The sequence below is a fragment of the Orcinus orca genome, chromosome 3 (assembly GCF_937001465.1).
Source record: "Orcinus orca chromosome 3, mOrcOrc1.1, whole genome shotgun sequence".
Lineage (NCBI taxonomy): Eukaryota > Metazoa > Chordata > Mammalia > Artiodactyla > Delphinidae > Orcinus > Orcinus orca.
This window is the reverse complement of record NC_064561.1, coordinates 126,033,811-126,055,231: the sequence shown is the minus strand read 5'-3', so window position 1 is coordinate 126,055,231 and position 21,421 is coordinate 126,033,811. Positions and strand designations below refer to the sequence as shown.

The 21,421-nt window shown below is 37.9% G+C and overlaps 2 protein-coding genes across 6 annotated transcripts in view; one reads left to right on the top strand and one right to left on the bottom strand.

The window, feature by feature from the left end:
* The window catches only part of CERT1 (ceramide transporter 1), a 129,005-nt gene extending 120,290 nt beyond the window's left edge, over window positions 1-8,715 (bottom strand). For 2 of the 3 annotated variants that reach the window (XM_033430041.2, XM_004270819.4), the window contains exons 1-2: window positions 7,992-8,510; window positions 3,023-3,157 (exon numbers count right to left, since the gene is read on the bottom strand). In XM_033430041.2, coding sequence (XP_033285932.1) covers window positions 3,023-3,157; window positions 7,992-8,087 — 231 coding nt within the window. In that variant the 5' untranslated portion in view covers window positions 8,088-8,510. Of the gene's footprint in view, window positions 1-3,022; window positions 3,158-7,991; window positions 8,511-8,629 lie in introns of those variants that run through there. The other variant, XM_004270818.3, reaches the window with a different exon arrangement.
* Window positions 8,559-21,421, top strand: part of POLK (DNA polymerase kappa) — a 62,880-nt gene continuing 50,017 nt past the window's right edge. Inside the window, exons 1-2 of one of the 3 annotated variants that reach the window (XM_033430040.2) lie at window positions 8,559-8,802; window positions 11,799-11,964. The gene's annotated coding sequence lies outside the window, so the exon portion shown is untranslated. Of the gene's footprint in view, window positions 8,803-11,798; window positions 11,965-14,012; window positions 20,693-21,421 lie in introns of those variants that run through there. The other 2 variants (XM_033430039.2, XM_033430038.2) reach the window with 2 other exon arrangements.

The window sequence follows — 21,421 nt, the reverse complement described above, 5'->3', positions numbered from 1 at the left end:
CAATGCAGGGGACACGGGTTCGTGCCCCGGTCTGGGAAGATCCCACATGCTGCGGAGCAGCTGGGCCCGGAAGCCATGGCCGCTGAGCCTGCGCGTCTGGGGCCTGTGCTCCGCAACGAGAGAGGCCACTACAGTAAGAGGCCCGCGTAGCACACACACAAAAAAACAAAAAACAAAACACAACTTAAAAAATAAATAACAGTTTAAATACTCCATAAACATTGCTTTTGATTGATCAACTAACATATATTGAACATCTACTACATGGCAAGTTTTGTAGCAGGGACTGGGTCTTAAGCAAATAACTATTAAACGATAATAACTGAGAAATTCAACTTTCTACAAACATTTATTAAACATACAAATAGGTGACTTCCCAAAAAGTGACAGAGTACTATTTTTCCTCTCATTAACTTATTCCCAATCCCTTCACGTTAAGAATTATTTCCAGGTAACAAATTCTCCCAGGAAATACTTTGTTCCTTAAAAGTATTTCACTCAACTTATTATCACATTACTAAAGAACATGATTTGAATAAGGAATGACTTGTTAAACTAAAATAATAGTGAATTTAACAATGAATTAGGTTCTATCAGAAAAGGTGGGCTCAAACATTAGGTTCACCAACAAATAATAAATATGTTAATGAATGGTCACAGTAAAGTCACAACTCTTCAAGTCCAGATTTCCTCATATATGAATACTATCAATTTCATAAGGATGTCACATGCACAAATTCAACCATATTTATTCTTTGCCTTCAGAGATGAATTGATACATATAATAGCACATATTTAAGAAAAGCAAAAGATACCTATTTAACAGAGGTTAGTATTACATTTTAAAAATTTAACTCAAATACATACTCTATTTGTAAACTTCATTCTGAGAAGTTCACTGAATTCAGTTATATTTTGTAATTTCCTTGAAATATGTAACAGTGAGTTTATGAACCGACAGAATAGGAACAGAGTTGAAGAAGTTCAGGAATATAAATACTTGTGTTTCTCCATACCACCTGGTTAACTATAGCGAAGACTAACTACCATTCAGATTCTGCTGCTTCATTCATTTTTTTTTTTTTACCTTCTCTACTACCACTTAGCCCAGTGAGTACTTCCACTAGGTCCCGTCAATGTTTTCAAATTGTCTTGCTTTCCTACTCATTTCTTTGATTATGAACCACAATGAAAAGTTCTATAAGCAAATATAGATAACAAAAATACCAAAATAACAACAAAAAATCTACGAAGAACTAACACATTGTTTTTTCCTGAGCAGATGCAATGTAAATATTTATTAAAAGTTTTTCTTTTCCCCAAATAAGCCATGCACTATTACCACAGTCCATAATTCAAGACAGGATAACTAAATTTAAACTAGCATGGTACTCTAGGAATACTACTAGTTAGGAAACAATAAAGATATAAACTATTTTCAAAGAGTCAAACAAGCACTGTAACTAACAAGCATCCAACAATATGCAAAAGAAGGAAGAAGGGGAAGAACCAAGGGAAGACATTTCAAAATTGTAAAGTACATTACTCTCCATGATTCTTTCCTCTAGCATGAATAGTGATCTATCTCAAGAGAAATAAAACCCCAAAATATTAACTATCAATAGATACAATTTCAAAAGTACATTATAACGTACCACATACCAGTCCAAATAAATAGTGAGCCTTTATGTTCAAACTACTTCTTTAAAATTGTCCATAAGAATGGAGAGTAGTAGTTTCATTCTGAACATTTCCAAACAACCCCTCTATAAGTTTTTCCAACTCAATATCCAACTAAGCTTTTATTTTCAAACTCTGAATATATAAGAGGGGCAGAATGTATGAAAAGTGATGGAAAAATACTACATGGTTTTACTTAAATGTGTAACATAAACATATGTAAGTCATATTTAGATATCAACACATATCCAAAGTACATCATTTATCTTTATAAACAATATAAACTCTAACGTAACATGAATTCTCTTTGAATGTATCAGTAAAATCTATGATTGTTTTAACACATCCATTTTTAGATTTTAACTACAATAGCTTCCTTAACTGACCTCCATTTAACTGACCTGCCTTAGACAATACCTTTTTTTTTTGCCCTTTATTAAATATGCCTCAACATGCTGACCACTCTCAACTAGTATGCTATTTTTAGTATATTCAGGTACTTCTGGCCCACTAGTTGAGTTACATGTTTAACAAGTCAGTTGGTTGTTCCTAAACCTGTTTATGCCAGTTTACTTGCTGTAGTTCTTACATAACTTAAACATCATGTAAATCTATGGAATACAAGAGCAAAGAGAGCTGTTTCTATGTAAACTACATTGAATGCAAGCTAAGTAGAATGACTCAACAAAGGTCAGTCATTCTTTTAAAAGGTATTAAATTAAATAAAGGGGAAACATCTGTAAAATATTAGGGAAAAACATTAAAAGTCAAAAAGAGGAACCTATATTTAGGGTTTTTCAAAAGTATATTTAAGTTTTTATTCCACTTTAGAGAATGAAAACTGGAAATTGCAAAGCAGGCATTATGGATATAATACTTTACATAAGAACAACTTCTCTCAACTCCATATTCAAAGACATACTGTTAGCTCTACATCAAAAAGTTGGCAAGTGAATTTAGATTTATATATTTTAAGGTAAAAATTTAAAATGTTAAGATATGTATCTTTTTATTTTCCTGCTTTAACTTTTTCAGTAACTCACTAAATAACTGTCCCCATCTATCAGATATGAAGCCATCTAACATCTTTTTTTCTGAAGCCCTTGTTTAATGGCTTGCTGTAACCAACTAGATAAATACTACATGTCTATGTAAAATAACAGTATGTAGTAATACACTCTAAAATAATTTTATGGAAAAAAATATTAGACTGCACGCTCCACAAGTGCAAGGATCTTAATCTGTTTTGTTCATAGACATATCCCAAGCCCCTAGAATAGGTTCGTGGTGTATAACTTATGCTCAATAAGTATTTGTTGAATGAAGGAGAATAGGAGCTTACCGTGATGACAGCCTTGCTAAGACAGATGGATCCTCTACAGCCATACTCTGTCTCATCTTCAGATTTGTAGTAACTCAGAGTATTATTTTTCAAAACTACCCAACGGTCCTGCCACCCATGAATGTAGTTTGTCCACTGGAGGAGAAGAAGACAAAAAATTACATTTTTAGAAATCCAAACTTTCTGAAACAGCAGTCAATCTAAGTTTAAAACCAAAATGTGAGAAGTCCTAACTTAATTATAAACAGTAAAAAAAAAAAAAAAAAAGTGAAAAGTTAAAATTTTCCAGATTGTATATAATTTTCAGTAATTTCTACAAAATTATAAATAAAATATACTAAAATATAACATTTTCTTCTAATATTTGAGGAATAAAACTGAAGCACATTTCAGTTAAAAATTCTGCTTTACTCTTTGTGTGCTTTCATCCTCCCCTCCTCACCACCTTCAAAACTCTTAAATTGTTTTGGTCCCTGTCATAATTGACATATTCAATAGAAAAGTTTGGCTATACAGTCTGTCGTTCTCCTACACCAAGTACTGCATGAAGCCTTCTAAATCAACAGAAGTAGAAGTCAATCATGGCCCAAACTCTATTTTTGTTGTAAGTTATTCCTACATGAAAATGTATGATGTTTACGACTACATTAAAGTAAAAATAGATTATTACTCTTTAGAAAGTCTACATCAACTTTATTTTTACTTCCACAGAACTCAATATTATAGAATAGTTAATTCATTTTCTAAGTTTCTCTGAAGATCTATTTTTCAAACTCAAGAGTAAAATACAAACATAAAACTGGTTTTCAAAAACATACTTGGATTATCTGTTTCCAGTACCTACAAATGGTTTCTGTGTTGCTAAAGTTTCGCTACTGCACAGTGAAGATCAGGATCAATAAACTTGCAAAGGCAGAAATGTAACCTCTATGGGAATTGTTGATATTGCATATTTTTATGCTCCGGGGTTTTAAGCACAGACAATTCCAAAAACTATCTGCTAACTCAAAAACTATCTGCCAAAAACTAACTCTAAATGGATTGTTAAAAATATACTGCATTGGCTCAGAGGAATCTTTTCTTTACTATTTCCTAATTCCACAGGTTTGAGATGGTTCAGCTCTTATATCTTCTAAACTCCATCATTACAGCCCCTCCCTGAGAGCTGATCCATGCTGCCAAGTTAACTCATTCTTTCCTGAGGGCTCTCTAATCACTATTTCCTCATTTTAACTCCCTGCGATTTACTACCACTTAAGACAGCGACTTGAAATAATGATGGTTACATACAAAACTAAATTTACCTCCACCCATAGGATGCACATCCCCCTCTGTTCCTATTTCCTTGGCTATACTGCTACTGCCACAGCCATTCAGACTCAAACCTGGCTCAGCGTTCCTGTACTGTATGGACAGAGCAGTGGATACAACATCAGAGAGACTCAACTACTTTTACTAGCTGTGTGAAAAGTTCTGACAAATTATTTAACTTTTCTGAACTTCAGTTTCTTTCCTCAGTCATTTGAATGGGTGAATAAAATCATGAATACACCTACTATATTCCTAGGAGATACTCAATACCTGCTGTTCCTTCTTAATCTTTATAGCCCATTATCAACTCCTATTCATCTTTCCTTCCTATTAAACCCTTAAATCTGACTCCTTTATCTTCAAGTAATCCAATCAAATTATCAGGTTCCTGGATTCCTGAGAAGGCTTAATAACCTTACCTCTGATATCTTCTGCTTTTTATTTCATAACTTACATAATCTTATTTATTAGGCATATTTTGCTTACTTATCTTACATATTAACCTCATTGAGCCTCCAGCTCCAAAACTTACATGAACAACTCCCAACTGCCTATAAAACAAATCGTTTAGACTGGCATACCTTAATCCTACCTCGCTTCCAATTACTGCCTGTCAGAAAGCTACTAACTGTGATTGTGGCCAAGTTACTTACCTGTTTGTTTGTTTGTTTGTTTCTCAAACTCTACCTCTTAAAGTTGTTTAACATTAAGCAAGAATAGACTTAGAACACTGCCAAGCACAGTTGGAGGCAGAGCTATGCATAGCTAATGAAGCTTAGAAACCTTCAGGGAAGCTCACAAGAACAGACACCTTCCAAGGTGCCAGAAGGGGCCCTAGAAATCATGTGTCCATATTTTCATATTTTTTTCTTACAGAGGACCCAATAATTACATAAGCTTCAGGATTTACGCAGAAAATGTTAACTCCTATTCACAGCTAGAAGGCAGATTTTTGCCTTTTCTCTACCCTCGTAACATTCCCTGGCTCTTCCCCATTTAACAGAGACAAGGCAATATGCAGACACTGCAGGAGAAGCAAACATTCCTGCCTCCAATAGTCCAGCAAGCATAAATTCAAGAGGAAAAAAAATACATTTAGAATAAGAGTCAGAAGCAAGTTACTAATAAAATGCTATAGGAATTTAAGGGAAGGAGCTCTGGGATGGTTGGTGAAATAAGAAAAGTCTTTATGAAAAGAATAGTTGAGATGGACTCTACACATGGACAGAATTTCAGCCAACAGTTAGGTATGTGGAAAAGACGTTAAGGTAAAAGATAAGATAAAAAGGATGGAGAGAATTCAGAAGGAATTGGATGAGACTGACCAAGGCTTAGTTGCTGTCAAGTCCTACTAAGGCATGAATCTTTCCCCATCCACAATCTATCTTGATATTTGTTATAACCACCTAGAATTATTGTCTATTCAGTATTTTTGGAACTTATGTGCCTAAGAAGGAAGTCTGTAGAAAATATATCTATATATAAAAAAAAAACCTTTGGGCTGGTGTACAAGTTTACTCCACCACCACCATTCCAAACTCACTCCATTTGGTGGGGGGAGGAGTGGGGGGACAAAACAAATTAGTATTTGGACTTAACTACATTACTAAGCAGAAGGAAAAGAACAGAGGCTGAGTTCTAATTTTGTTTAAAATTACCAGGTGAATACAAAGGCTGAAAATATATATGTACTTTAAATTTAAAAGCATTCATTCAATAAAAAATATTATTGATTAAAAAGCTTCCAAGAAAACATATGTAACCATAAATTGTTAAATTTCAGGGAAATTTCCTTCATAGCTGTTAACAAGAACTCCCAAACTAGGTTGATTCTATGTATGAAGCAACAATGAAGTTATTTACGAACCAAAGAAGTGGTCAAATACTACATTTCTATACACTTAGATATCAAGAAGATAGTCTTCCATTTTTTTGTCATAAAGTATACACTTACTACACTGCTCTGCGTAAGTGATACTCAGATACTCATATATAGTACATACTCAGAGCACTGGTGACTCCACCAATCACTACGATCCTCCTGTCCCCCCCAAAGTGATGATCAATAGTTCAAAAGTACGGCTTGTTTTGTAAAATACCTAACACTCCACAATACTAATTTGGAAGTCTGCTTCTCATTTAATGAGAAAAAAGGGGTGAAATTACCTGAATCACTGAGAAGCAAAGAGCCCATTTCATAACAGTTCCAAAGAGAAATGTATACCTATTGCACAACATGTTCAATATAGATTCTTAAATTACACAATACATTTAATCCAAAGAAACCCTAGGGAGCTTCACTTTACTGAAAACTTTTCACTGAAATTCCAATAATGATCACAGTATCAACACACACCATAATTTTTCTGTATGCAAATTAAAGTTAACACTCGCAAGCCTTAGTTCTGACATACTTATGCCTTTCTTAGGTCCTTTCTCAGCCTTCTAAAGACAATATAAAAGCTAGTATGAAACAATTCCACAAACAACATCCCAATGCTTAGCCAAAGTATGTATACTGGAAGCAGGGTGATTTCTTAATAGCCAGTGGCTGCACATGATCTAGGGTCTTATGACCAGCCTGATGAGAGACTGGACCTTGCTCCCCCTCTCCAAGTTAACTGCTAGCTCCAGCCATTTCTAAAAGTTTAACAGGAAGAGAGAAGGAAGTAAAAAAGACAATGTGGATCTTCTCATAGCAAAAACGTTAAAAAAAAAAAAAAAAAAGAAAAAGAAAAAAAACCCCAACAAACCCCAAACTATGTACTACCAAAAAAAAGATCACCCACCTTCTCTCTTAAAAAGGGCTTCATCCATTTCAATTAATTAGCTTTCAAACTCTACAAATGACTATCTGCTTTGCAAAAATTTTGGAAAAGTGGTTTTAAAAAATTTAGTAAAAGTAAGATGTCTTTTCCTTACTCTGGCCCACTGACTGTAAGAATATTTTACTATTAAATAATGCTCTTCTTCCTGGACTAAAGGTCTGTCTCCATTCTGACAAGTTTCAAGTTACTGTGAATATTTCTTGTACCTATCACCTGACTATTCAATAGCTCTTCTCTGAACTGGGGTAAAGAGTAAGGGGAAAAGTACAAAACTCCTCCTCTCATTGAGATCTTTCACTACATCTAGCCTGGCATAGTTTATCACCTCAGATTTCAGCACCAAGCCGAGTTGCTACGGCTTCTGTCTCAAAAGCAGGGTCTGCAGAAACCCCTCAACCCTATTCTACTTGGCATCTCCCGGACTAATCTCGTTTGAGAGGTCTGAGGTGCACGGTTCCCATGCCCCGTCCTTCGGGTACCGCTGTTGCCCAACCCAAATTGCTATACCCGGACAGCTGTCGCTCGGGGTCCCAAGTCACGGTGCGCATCCCGCTCCCAAACAGGATCCGGGGTTGGGACAGGTCTTTCCCGGTCCCAGGCCGCCGAGCCCCAGAGCAGGCGAGGAAGACAGTCCCCTTCTGCCCCCACCCCCACCCAACCCTGGCCCGGGCACTCGTGCCGCAGTACTCGGGCCCACACCCCGGCACATTCCGCAGCCCCCGCCCCGGCAGAGTCTGTGCCTCGCGCCCAGCCCCACCCCATGCCCTCAGCGGCTCGCCTCGCCGCAGGTGAGTCTGGGCAAGGGGTCTTCGGCCCCGCGGGTTGCTCACCTTGCTGAGGACCCCGCAGCGCTCCACAGGCGGCCCGGACTCCGTCTCCGGATCCTCCTCCGAGCCCGACGAGTTCCAGCTCTGGTTATCCGACATGGAGGCGCGACAGCCGAGCAGAAGACCGGCCCCCGCTCCCTGAGCTGCGCCGGCGGAGGCGCCCAGTCCCCGGGGTGAAGCGTCGGAGGATGGCGAAGGAAGGAGTGCCCGCTCGGGAGCAGGAGGGAGCTGGAGGAGGGACGAAGTGCGCCCGCCGCGCCGCCGCCGCGCCTGACACCGAGCGGACCGGGGAAGGAGGACGAGTGGCGAAGGAAGCCTGCCCTTCCAGCCGTCAGCCGCCGCCGCCGTCGTCGTGACCCCTGCGCTCTGCCCGGCGCTGCCACCCGAACTCAGCCCCCTCGATGCCAACCTCGGGGTAAACGAAAAGGGGAGGAAGAGGGGAAAAGAAAATCTAGCTGCAGAGACCCAAGTCCACTCACACCTCCGCTACCGCCGCCATCTTCCTGCCTGGCCCACTATTTACCCTCCCCTCCCCTCTCCCCTCCCCTTCGTCCTCCCATTCTCCCCCAGCTCCCCGCCCCGTCCTCCTCCCAACGTCTGACGCGACACGCCGAGGCTCGGAGTACCCTCCCGCAACCTACCTCCTGCCCTCCCGGGTGACGCCGGGTAGAAAAGTAGGAGGAGCGGAGAAAGGAGAAGGAGGGATGGAGACGCCACTGTGCTGCATTCTGGGAAGGACGCTGCTCCGTACGCCGCGCAGCCTCCTGGGAGTTGTAGTCGCGGTCCTGAGGCAACTGGAGGGAGAGTCGCGTTGGTAAGTTTTGCCGCCTTGGGGACGAGCAAGGGGTGGGTGGGCTTCGTTTGACAGTTGCGTGACCCGTCCCCTCGGCCGCGCTTCTATCTCAGCCTAATGTGTTTATGACGAACTTATGCCGGGCTTGTGGGCCCGGACGTGAGATAACTCTGCTGAGGATGCCCGGGCTTGCCCTCCATGGCGGCTTCCCGAAAGCCCGGGAGCATCTTGCCGCTTGCCCGGACAGAAGTGTACCGGGCGCTTCCGCTTCAACCGGGGGCCAGGGGTTTGCGACCTCTCTAATAACAAGGGCGTTTCTTTCCGTCAAACCACCTCTGCGAATTTCGAAGTCTTCCATCTCGCTCTTTAGAAGTTAGACTTCACACGACGTTTCCCTGTTTAGAAGGAAGCATTTAGTCCCTTCTCACCAGAGCAAGAGCTTTTCGTTGTTAGATTTACAGAGTTTTTATGTGGAAAGTAATTTTAAAGATGTCAGAGAATAAATGAATTTGAAGAGTTGTTAAAGTAAAATAAGAATGTGAGATGAGAGCCTGGAGTTTTCTCTTAGTTGTAAATGAGTGTTTTCCTGACACCCAAGTTAACAACAATCTCTACTGACCTGCCTTCCTCTGAAACATAGGAGGAGTTGGAATAGAAACTGTCATGTATAACAAAAACCAAAGTGCACTGATCTTATTAAGTAATAAGGGATTAGGCAATAGGAGGCTGGCTTTGCTTTAAGACTAGAATTGAATTAGTGGAAAGACGAATAGAAGATCTAACAAATATTGTTTAGTCTCTTTGCATACATTACAAGGATAACTTTTATGGGGAGAGCTATAACTTTGTAGCTTCAGTTCTTTCATCCTGTTTGCTACTTCTCCATCTCGTCAATTTCCTAATAATTGCCAACACTAAAATTACTTATTAAACCTTAGAAAGAATACCTGCTTACTGCAGGTGACAGGAGAATAGAAGTGAAATTTTGAGTCTAGGGGTAAAGGCACAGTGGCCGGAAATAGCTCTGGTAGCCAAAGAGGTCAACTTAACTGGGATCTTCAGGAAAAAAAAGGAATGATGGAAAGTGTCTCTGAGAAGTACCTATGAATCTTTCATTTTCCTAGATTTACACTTGAAAATGCTGGATCTGTTGTAAATCAGTTACAAATCATTTTTCCATTATGAAATCAAGTGACAATGCATAGTTGAAAGCCATTCAGATGAATAAAACCTTGAGATAAAGCTTTTGAAAATACTTTGTCAACATGTTAATTAAAACATAATCCAAATTTTGTCATTCAAAAAAAAACCCACTTAGCATATTTTTCCTCTTTATTGAATTAGTAAATTATGCCTTTAGAATATCAAATATTGTAGCAATTAAATTTTGCTTTGCCTTCCGATTACCTAATATAGTTGACGTCCTTTTTCTGATTCTTTTGAGCTCTAGGTTTTAAAACGTCATTAATCTCAAGGAAATGATTGTGAATTGTTGAGAACTCCACTTCATAATGCAATTTAGAATCATGGAAGCATAGTATATATTTATTTTTGTTTTATTTTAAAAATTGTTTTGGCTGCGTTGGGTCTTCGTTTCTGTGAGCAGGCTTTCTCTAGTTGCAGTGAGCGGGGGCTACTCTTCGTTATGGTGCGCGGGCTTATTGTGGTGGCTTCTCTTGTTGCGGAACATGGGCTCTAGGCATGCAGGCTTCAGTAGTTGCAGCACGCAAGCTCAGTAATTGCGGCACACGGGCCCTCGAGCGCGCGGGCTTCAGTAGTTGTGGGGCACAGGGTTAGTTGCTCCGCGGCATGTGGGATCTTCCCGGACCAGGGATCGAACCCGTGTCCACTGCACTGGCAGGCGGATTCTTAACCGCTGAGCCACCAGGGAAGTCCCTATATTTATTTTTTAATGGAACTTTCTATTGTATTTTATGCATTTCTTTTTTTAAAAAAATATTTTTTTATTTATTTAATTTTTTGGCTGCATCGGGTCTTAGTTGCGCAACACAGGCTCTTCATTGTGGCGCACGGGCTCAATAGTTGCGGCACAAGGGGTTAGTTGCCCTGTGGCATGTGGGATCTTAGTTCCCTGACCAGGGATCGAACCCACGTCCCCTGCATTGGAAGGTGGATTCTTAACCACTGGACCACCAGGGAAATCCCTTATGCATTTGTAAGTTGTGTGGCTGTAACCACCAACACTAATATGACTACAGTACCCACTTAATCAGTAGGAAGTTGTTTCATTGTATTTAAAATTAATATGAGCGAAATTGTCTTTTAAAAAATGTTTTTGTGGGACTTCCCTGGCAGTCCAGCGGTTAAGACTCCACGCTTCCACTGAAGGGGGCATGGTTTCGATCCCTGGGGTGGGGGGGAACTAAGATCCTGCATGCCCCATGGCATGGCCTAAATAAATAAATAAAAGCTATTGCCACATTGTTTCTCTATACTTACAAGACTATTTAAAAATGTTTTTAAGTACAGAAGGATTTTTGTATATTGTTCAGAATACCACATTAGAGGTTGGGATTCACTTCATTTTTGCTAATGGGAAGAAATTGCAATACAGTAGTAAAATACATGAGCTTTCTCTTTATGGTGAGAGTGACAGCTTCTCAGTTTTCTCGCTAACTTAGAACCTTCCCCAACCTTCCTGTAAATATTCCATATTTTCTCTATTAGTAGTTTTTTTTTTTAACTCTTAAAACTTGAATCCACCTGGGATTTATTTTTGCATATGATAAGGTAGGAATTGTTTTTTAAGGACAGCCACTTGGCCCAACATTTTATTTAATAGCCTATTCTTATGCTTATATTTATATGATACACAAAATCTACATATATCTAGGTCTGTTTCTGGACTCCATTCTTTTTCATTGATCTACTTGTCTATACCTGTGCTAATACCATACTGTTTTAATTATTTAACTTTATACTATTTTCATATATAATACCAAAACTCTCCTGATGTTCTTTTTCATATGGATATTTTTGTATATCTTCTCTTCCAGATGAATTTTAGAACACCTTGTCAAATTACATGAAACACTCTGTTGGAATTTGGATTAAGAATGCACTTATTTTATGAAGAAAATGACATCTTTACAGTATTAACTCTTAGCCTCCGTCAGGCACTTTACATGTCTGATCTAACTTATTCCCTATAAACCACATAAGGTGAGCATTGTTGGGCTCATTCTAAGGATAATGAATCTGAAGCTCAGTGCTGCTAAGTAACTTATCCAGTGCCAAATAGGTACTAAGTGTTGGACTTAGGATTTGAACACAGATCTGATTTTAAAGATCATATTCTTTTCTTTGCTTCAGAATACCTCTAAAAGTGGGAAGAATTGTGTAAATAAATAACATATCCTGTAGATGAGTATATCAGAGCAACTATGCTCTTAATTCGGCTAATGATTTTGCGCATTTCATTTACCCACTGCTTACGTCTATGCTGTCTTATTTAACCCCAATGAAGAATTTATTATTGCTATCCTATTTCTATTATTTCTATTTCTAATATTTCACATGAAGAAACTGAACCCAGAGAAGTTAAGTAACTTTCCAAAGGTCATACAGCAGTAAAGAGCATAGTTGCGGTTTGAGCCCAACTATCCTGATTGCAGCGTTCATTCTCATCCCACTAGAGTTCTTCAGTTCCTCTTCTTTCTCCCCATCTTCCACTTCACCTCATTCTCCCACCTTTTCTCTCCACAAAACACCAATCCCAAAGCCTTCATCCCTCCCTCACTCTCTCACTGCAATGACACAGAAGCCAAAAACCCAGAGGTGCTGGAAGTGAGAATCTTGCAATTTTACTGATCAACAGGTAGAGGCATGGAAGGGAATACCAGTCGCGCCTCCCCCCCACTCCCACCCCGGCTGCGATGCACGGATTGTTGGATCCTAGTTCCCTGACCAGAGATGGAATCTGGGTCCTTAGCTGTGAAAGCATGGAGTCCTAACCACTGGACCACCGGGGAATTCCCGGGAATATTTCTTCTTGATGCTAGAACTGTAGTAGGAGAGGATGTCCCAAGTTGAAATTGAAGACATTGTCTAATGTTTTTAAATGATGCTATAAAAAGCCTTCGTTAGTATCTTAGCCTGCCATAACAAAATACCACAGTCTGGGTGGCTGTGATCCCTCTTCCTCTTCTAATAAGAACACCAGCCCTATTGGATTAGGGCCCTACCATTATGGCCTCACTTAACCTTAAATATCTCCTTATAGGCCCTGTCTCCTTATACAGTCCCATTGGGAGTTAGGTCCTCAAAATATGAATTTGAGGGGAACACAATTTAGTCCATAACAGAGCTTATAGGTTCTGTATTCTCACAGTATTTATTATGGTAAAGATGCATTTGGAGTTAAATAGGCCTTTTTAGCTAACCTGGGAATTTAACTGTTCTTTGTAATCTTTATAATACTGTTCCCAGCTGAAACATAACTAGTTAAAAACTGGGGATTTACATAAGAAACTTGATTTTGAAAACTTAGAGATACTAATCTATGAAATAGAGGTAATGATCTATGAGTAGCAACAGTCTAAAAACAAAAGTACAAGTGAACAAAATACAGCATATGAATAAAACAACTGATTTTTTTGCCCTATTTTAATCTCTTGAATAATAATCTGGGTGGTGAAATTATGGACCACTTGAATTTTTCTCTTTGTACCATTTTGTATGAAAAAAATATATCATGTGAGTATGTTTGTGCATGTGTATATGTATCACTTGTGAGAAGAAATGGTAATTATAAATGATATAAATTAAAGATTAATCTCTTTACACACAGTGTTCTAAATTAATTTTCAACTTAGAGTTGTTAATGTCCCTGTTTTTCCATACATTTTCCTCTTTACCATCAAGAGAATTGATGATTACAGGATTTCTTTAAAAGGCCCCATCATTGTCTTCAGAGTTATTTTCCCCAAGCTGCTGACCCCTATCCTTCACATTTTGATACATACGTAATGACAGTTATGTCACAACTGCTGTCTCACTGACAAGGATTATATGAAGCATCCCGATTTTTTAAATGAAAAAAATGTGTGTTCTTGAAGCAGTGAAATATGGTACAGTCGGCCTTCCCTATCTATGGGTTCCGCATACTCGGATTCAACCAACCTTAGGTCAAAAATATCCAGGAAAAAAAAAAAATTCTAGAAAGCTCCAAAAAGCAAAAGTCGAATTTCCTGCCCACCAGCAACTATTTACACAGCATTTACATTGTATTAGGTGTTATAAGTAGCCTAGAGATGATTTAAAGTATACAGGAGGCTATGCATAAGTTATAGGCAAATACTGCACTATTTTACATAGAGGTCCTGAGTATTCATGGATTTTGGTATCCGCAGGGGGTCCTGTAACCAATCCCTTGTGGATACTGAGGGAGGACTGTACTTGGTTTTTTAAGCATTCCCCCTTCTTTTTTCCCCCCTAAGAGCACTACTTGTAATTTTTAGAATATAAACATATAGAGACAGTCCCCTACTTAAAATGATTCAATTTAGTATTTTTCGACTTTATGATAGTGCAAAAGCAACACACATTCAATAGAAACCATACTTTGAATTTTGAAATTTGATCTTTTCTCAGGCTAGCAACATGTGATATGATACTCTCTTGTGATGCTGGGCAGTGGAAGCAAGCCACATGATCATGAGGGCTTAACAACCATTCTGTACCCATATACTTTTCGCTTTCAGTACAGTACTCAGTAAATTACATGTTCTGCTTTTCGCTTTCAGTACAGTACTCAGTAAATTGCATGAGCTATTTAACATTTTATTATAAAATAGGGTTTGTATTGGATAATTTTGCCCAACTATAGGCTATTGTAAGTGTTCTGAGTACATTAAAGGTGGGCTAGGCTAAGCTATGATGTTCAGTAGATGTATTAAATACTTTTCCTACCTAAAGGTATTTTCAGCTTATGATGGGTTTATTGGGACATAACCCCATCATAAGTCAAGGAAGGTCTGTGTGTGTGATGGGGGGGACACTCTACCATTGTACAAATTGCATTTTTAATTTAACAGTATATTGTGAACATCTATTTCGTAGCCTTTTTTTTGTTGTTGTTGTTGTTGTTGCGGTACGCGGGCCTCTCACTGTTGTGGCCTCTCCCGTCGCGGAGCACAGGCTCCAGACGCGCAGGCTCAGCGGCCATGGCTCACGGGCCCAGCCGCTCCGCGGCATGTGGGATCTTCCCGGACCGGGGCACGAACCCGTGTCCCCTGCATCGGCAGGCGGACTCTCAACCACTGCGCCACCAGGGAAGCCCCGTAGCGTTTGTTTTAATGACTGCATAGAATTCCTTTTTTGATGGGCAATCAACATTTTTCATGTTTTGCTATTACAAAAAGGCTATAAAGAAACACTAGTTTAACTTTATTTTTGTGCACTTGTCTAGCTCTTTTTGGGGGGTAAATTCCCAATAGTGGGCTGCTCAAACAGAGAATATTTTACAGTGGGAGACTATCAAATTGTCCTCGAAAAAGTTTGCATTAGTTTACGCTGCCCAGTAGTGTGTCTGAGTCCTTCCTCCCCGCCCTCCCACCACCCCGCCCTGCCCCAATACTTGAAGACAAAGGATGGTGGTAGGATAGCATTTGAGCAAGCTATTGGAAGGAGATAATGGTAGGAGGTTACAATTTCAGAATGAACCACATTGGAATACTTTTATCGGTGTTTATTTTGGTTGACCAGTTGGATATTATACTATTATTGATCTTATCAAGGCTCTTTGACTAAAGGAATCAGAAATATGTTTGGGGTAGCTCAAATAAGAGATGTTATTGTAGAGATCTCTGAATCCTCAGCTGGGCCTCGTACACGTATTTCAATACTTGGAAAATGAGGATTTGGTGTTTTTCTATTCATCTCTGGGACTTCATGATATCTTTCATCTCTATGTTCTTGTGTTCTCAATCTCAGTTTATTTGTCTCTTCAAATTTCATCTTGCATGTTGTCCAACTTGTTTTAACTACCTGTCAGTTTCAGAGCTCTCTCAATGTCTCTCAGTTCAGATTCTTAAAAGAAATAGGTAGTTGGCCAGCCAGTGCTCTACTCAGCTCTTCCCAAAAGTGTGGAATGTAAGTCTACTTCTTCTGTGGTTTGTTGGGAGTGGGAGGCAAACTGGAAACAATAGGCATATCTAGTATATATAATTTGCATTATATTCTAACTGTAGTGGTAAGAAAAGGGGCATTCTGAGGAGAAAGAATTATGTAACATATGTGAAAATCTCATTGTCAAGCACCACACAGATATTAATTCTTTTCAAAGGCATAAGCACAGACTAGCACATGATAAATGGTTAATATGTGCAGTATTAGACTGCATATATTATTTTGTTCCACTAAAACATGAGTTTAAAATTTTTATCCACTTTTTTTCTAATTTCAGTCCCCAGAGTAGTGCTCAGCACATAGAAGGCAGTCAATATAATTAATGTATTTTACCTTATCTTTCAGTTAATAATTTAATTCAACAAGCATCTAATATGCAGGATATTATGCTGACTACTGTGGGTAGTTTTTGTTGTTGTTATAAATTTATTTATTTTATTTATTTTTGGCTGCGTTGGGTCTTTGTTGCTGCACGTGGGCTTTCTCTAGTTGCGTCGAGCAGGGGCTACTCTTCGTTGCGGTGCACAGGCTTCTCATTGCGGTGGCTTCTCTTGTTGCGGAGCATGCGCTCTAGGTGCGTGGGCTTCAGTGGTTGTGGCTCGCGGGATCTAGAGCGCAGGCTCAGTAGCTGTGGCGCACGGGCTTAATTGCTCCGCGGCATGTGGGATCTTCCCGGACCAGGGCTCTAACGCGTGTCCCCTGCATTGGCAGGTGGATTCTTAACCACTGCGCCACCAGGGAAGCCCTGTGGGTAGTTTTAAAATAGTGACAGATTAAAAAAAAGAGCGAGGGTTGTGGGGGTCTGCATTCAAGGAGATTAGAACAGAAAACAAGATAAGAAAGGTATACATGTAACTATAGTATTTTGTAAGTTAAAAGCAGGTAACTTTTACTCCTACCACCTGACAGTGATAAATCCTGTTCTCTAATCGTGTTATCTAATCCTACTTCTACTGGATCTCTGTAGGCCACCTGCTCCAGGTCTTTTTAGTGAAGACAATGGTTATTTGGAATTTTAAAGAAAAAAGGATTGTCCTCGTTTGCTGATCTCTTTCCACCAAGCTATCATGTAAACTGTTTAATGAGTCTTGTCACATTAGAAATATTATAAATTGGTAGATCTTTTTATGGCTTATAACTCTGTGTGTGACATTCAGCATGTCCCCTAAATGAAGTTCAGAAGTTTAAAAGATTTAAGAGCTCCTCTGCAAGCCTTTTTCCAGTTTAGCCTGTACTACTTGCCCTTTTGAATGCTTTTTTTTTCCTTTTCCTGTTTTGACTATTAATCAATCATATTAGCCTGTTAGGCTTAGTGTTCCTGTCAGGCCTATTAAAGAATCGTGTAGTTTCTGCCACTATGGTGATTCTCCCTGAGTTCAGAGTGAGCAAGCAGACAGTCCCTGGGTGAATCCTAGGGCTTCATCCTTAATCACCGTATGGCTTTGGTTGTGTATTAAATAAATGCTAAGTTAATAAATGGCATTAGTATAACCAGTCTTTTTATTACTGTGTATATCCCAATTGTTGTGGTGTTATATGCATTTGTAAAATGATATTTACATAAGTATATCAAAGTGGATATTCATTTATGTAAAATGTGAATGCGTCTATGTCCATTTCTGATAATGTAAGCACCAGTTTCAGAAATATTAGGGGCTACAAGAAACTTGCATGTATGACATTATACAGAATTCTTTTGTGATATCTTTGTGAGTGTATTCAAATAAGGAGGTCGTATACAAACCTGTAAAGTGAATGTAGGAATATTGAGGGCATTGCTCCCCTATGTATCTTAAACTTTTGAGTTGGTGCAAAAAAATGATTGCATTTTACCTGTCAATAGTCAACATCTGGCCTGCCTATCTCCCAAATTAGTGATTTTCTCTTAGACTTAGATGTTTACAGGTATATTCATATCCAGTGTAAGTAACCCAAGTGTACCAGTCTATGAATTAACTTAATTAAAGGATCTGTCAAGTTTTTAAAATAGTTGAACAAATTTTCCGGTTGCTGAGAAAAATACCAAAAGCCGATCATAAAATCTAGTTGAGTAAAAGGAGCCTTGTAGTTAATCTGACCAGTTTATGTGCATTCTTTATGTATGAATGGTCCCCACAGCCAGACAGCTGCAGAATTTCTCTCCTTCCTATATATGCTGGTACTATTTTTTTTTCCTCATTCTTCCCCTTCCCCTGCATTACTGTTGTTTATATGTGTTGTGCATTACTATTGTCTGTTACTATTTTTCTTCCTTTTCTGTTCTTCCTCTACTGTAGCAGTCATTGGCAGTAGTGATGGGAAAAGCAGAGGAGGGAGTAGGTGAGAAATAGTGAGAAGCTAGAAGAAGTAAAAGCTGTAATAGAACCTTCATAACATGCTTTCCATCCTGTTGTAATTGACTTATAGGAATAGTGAAAATTATGTTATGCCCATTCTTAATTCTTACTTCGATCCTTTTTCCCACCTCACTAGCTCAAGAGCCCCGAAAATTCTCACCATTTTCCCCAGCCCTGTGACTGCTCCTCATATCTTGGTTTCAAATATAGGCTTGATGTCCTTTTACTATATCCCAGTCTCATATTTTTTTCCTCAATTATGATTCTAAATGATTAGTAGCACTAAGTTAGGTTATCCCTGTTGTGATGATGGATATTTAACTAGGCATTGCCAATATTTACCTTGCTTACTTTCTTTTTCTTTGTTCTGTTTCTAACTACCCACACTCCATTTGGATTGGAAGACTTTGTTTTATTGACATCAATTATTATTATTATATTATGTTCATACTGCTAGGACTTGCCTGTTACTCTGATCCTTAAGGTGAGTTTGCATATATATCTTAGACTCCCTTGTGTGTTGATTTTTACCATTTAACTCTCCAAGGACAACTTTATTTGAGGGGGGAGGGGGAGGTTCTCATTGATACCTTAATACACTGCATACAGCTACTTAGGAATAAGTCACATCTCATGGACAGTTCTAACATTCAGCATTAAGACTGATTTCAGAAACAGAATTTCGAAGAGCATGTAGGCTATCCTTTTGTCCTGTTTCCTGTTGTTCAGAGGAAAGCCAAGTCAGGCATGTTCTAAGCAGAATTATTCTTTCTTACTGTTGAATAAAATTGAAATTGTATTTCATTATCTTTTATTTATATCTATTTGGTTTTGTGGGTTAAAAACTTGTTAGGGGTAGTTGTCATTTAATAGGTTTCACTATAACAGTAAAAAATACTTTAGTCTAAAAAGTACATAGTGTACATATGTAATAGATGAACAGGGATATTAGTGTGCACTCTCTGCATGTATACATTTTCTTTCTGTTTTTCTCCCCAAGCTTTTGAGTCTCTAACTTTTAATGTCTTTTCATTACATTGAGAAATTACATTGAAAAATTATTTTGTTAATATGTTAAAGCCATACTATATAGAGCATTATGGTATTCTTAAGTATTGGTAGAATCCTCATGATAGTTATTTTGTAAATGTGTTTGCTTTCTGTTTTTCTCCCCACCCCTTTCATTGTTTCACTTTTACTGTAATTTCAGGTCCTCTTCTCAGTCAAGTAAGGTGAAAAATATTATTATGGAATATGCATGCTGTTATGGTGATATAGTTTATTAATATACAGTTATCTTCATCTTCATTTAAAGTATTTATTAAAGAACTTGCTATATGATGATCCTGATTAAGGTGCTGTAAAAATGAGATATATACGACATCTTTCATAGATTCATTATTTTCTAGCATACAGAAATGTATGTCTAAGAATGTAGACAATAATGCTAGACTTTCAAAATATAGACAAAAATAAGTAATAAAACTATTGATATGTTTTTAACAGTTACATTATTATTAAAGAGCAAGTAAAGCTTTAAAATTACCTGTCACATAGTGAGTGTTCAGTATATATGGATTAATGGAATAAGTTTAGTTGGTTGATGATTGAAGGGAAGTTGTAGGAATTGCAATTAACAAGGCCCAGGAGAAAAATCACTAAGCACCGTTAAAATTCATGAGAAACTAAAGAACCAAATTCTATAGTTTAATAAATTATTCTAGCTCAGTGTTTTGCAAGGGTTTTTTAATTTATGCTCCTTTCACAAACCTTCCTTTAATGTTAGTTGATGCTTCAAAACAAATTTAGTATCACTAAAACCAAATCATTATTACCCCCCCACTTATAGCATATAACCCTGAAAGAGATCATCTCATCAAGAATAATTATTTTTGCTAATTTAATATAAATTCCAGATCCTTTGTTATCAGGTGCTCTTCTATGTCATGTCTATTTAAATGTATTTTCATAACTATGTTAGTAATAATTTACAAATAGGTTGTTAATTTTTAAAACCAAAGTTCTTTTAACAGAGTATAATCTGAACAAAAGTCAGATACTTATGGAGTTTTTTATTTATTAGGGTGGGGGGGAGGCATGTGGATATATTTTAAATCATTTTGGGTTAACTACTACAAAAGCACAACTTCTTACTAATTTTTTTTCCTATGATTGGCAGATTTTCTGGATGTTTAATTTAATTTTTTGTTTCTGGTTTTCAGGCATGTATAAGACCAGGAAGAAAACATAATAATAATGATTTTTAGAGCCTGACTTCTTATGGAAACCATCTTTTAAAATTCATCAATAGTAAACAATTGTCAGCTGAAAACTGTTAGTTCAGTCTTGGAGTTGGTAACAATTTCAGTATATATCAGTGTTCACACAGGTATTTCTAAGGAATCAGGAGAACCAAAGAAATGAAGGTTATTATTAACTTTTCCTTTTCTTTAGGCTACCTATTCTTTTACTTTAGTGATAGAATATATATGAAGAAATTATAAGAGAGCTGTACAGCATTTGTAGAACAAAGATTTAAGGAAAAGTTTGAGATTTCATGTGAAAGGGTTACGTTGCTAAAAATATTTTAAACTCCTGCCGTAGACTGTTAGAGCTATGAGAAGTTTAAGAAATCAGCAGTGAATCAAGATTAGGGCTCAGAAAAAATTGGAGCCATTTGGCAGAGGAGGTAATTGAAATGATCATTTTCCCAGGACAGGAAAATAAAATATCCTGTACAACTCTTTCTGACCTTATTAAATATTTTCCTTCTAATAATATAGGAGATAGTATAGTGATAATATAATAGTTGAAATTTCCTACTAGTGGTGTAACCTTCCCTTATTATCCTGGCTTCTTATGCAATTCTATATTAAAATGGTAACATTTGAGATTGTAGAATTTTAAAAGTTATTACAGTACCCAAAATGGTACCACAAGAGAATCTTTTCCTCCTTTTCTAAGACCATATGTATTCAACTATCCCTTAAGGTTTGTGTGCTTTACTATATACCTCAACTAAAACAATTAATCTGTTTGGTATCACGTCTACAAAAGTAAATATTTTTGCTGACTTGATCTAATACCCAACGAAAGAACCTCTTGGCCTACCTCCTTTGTGTGAGTATAAACAAAGTTTTCCTTGTTAAAGAACC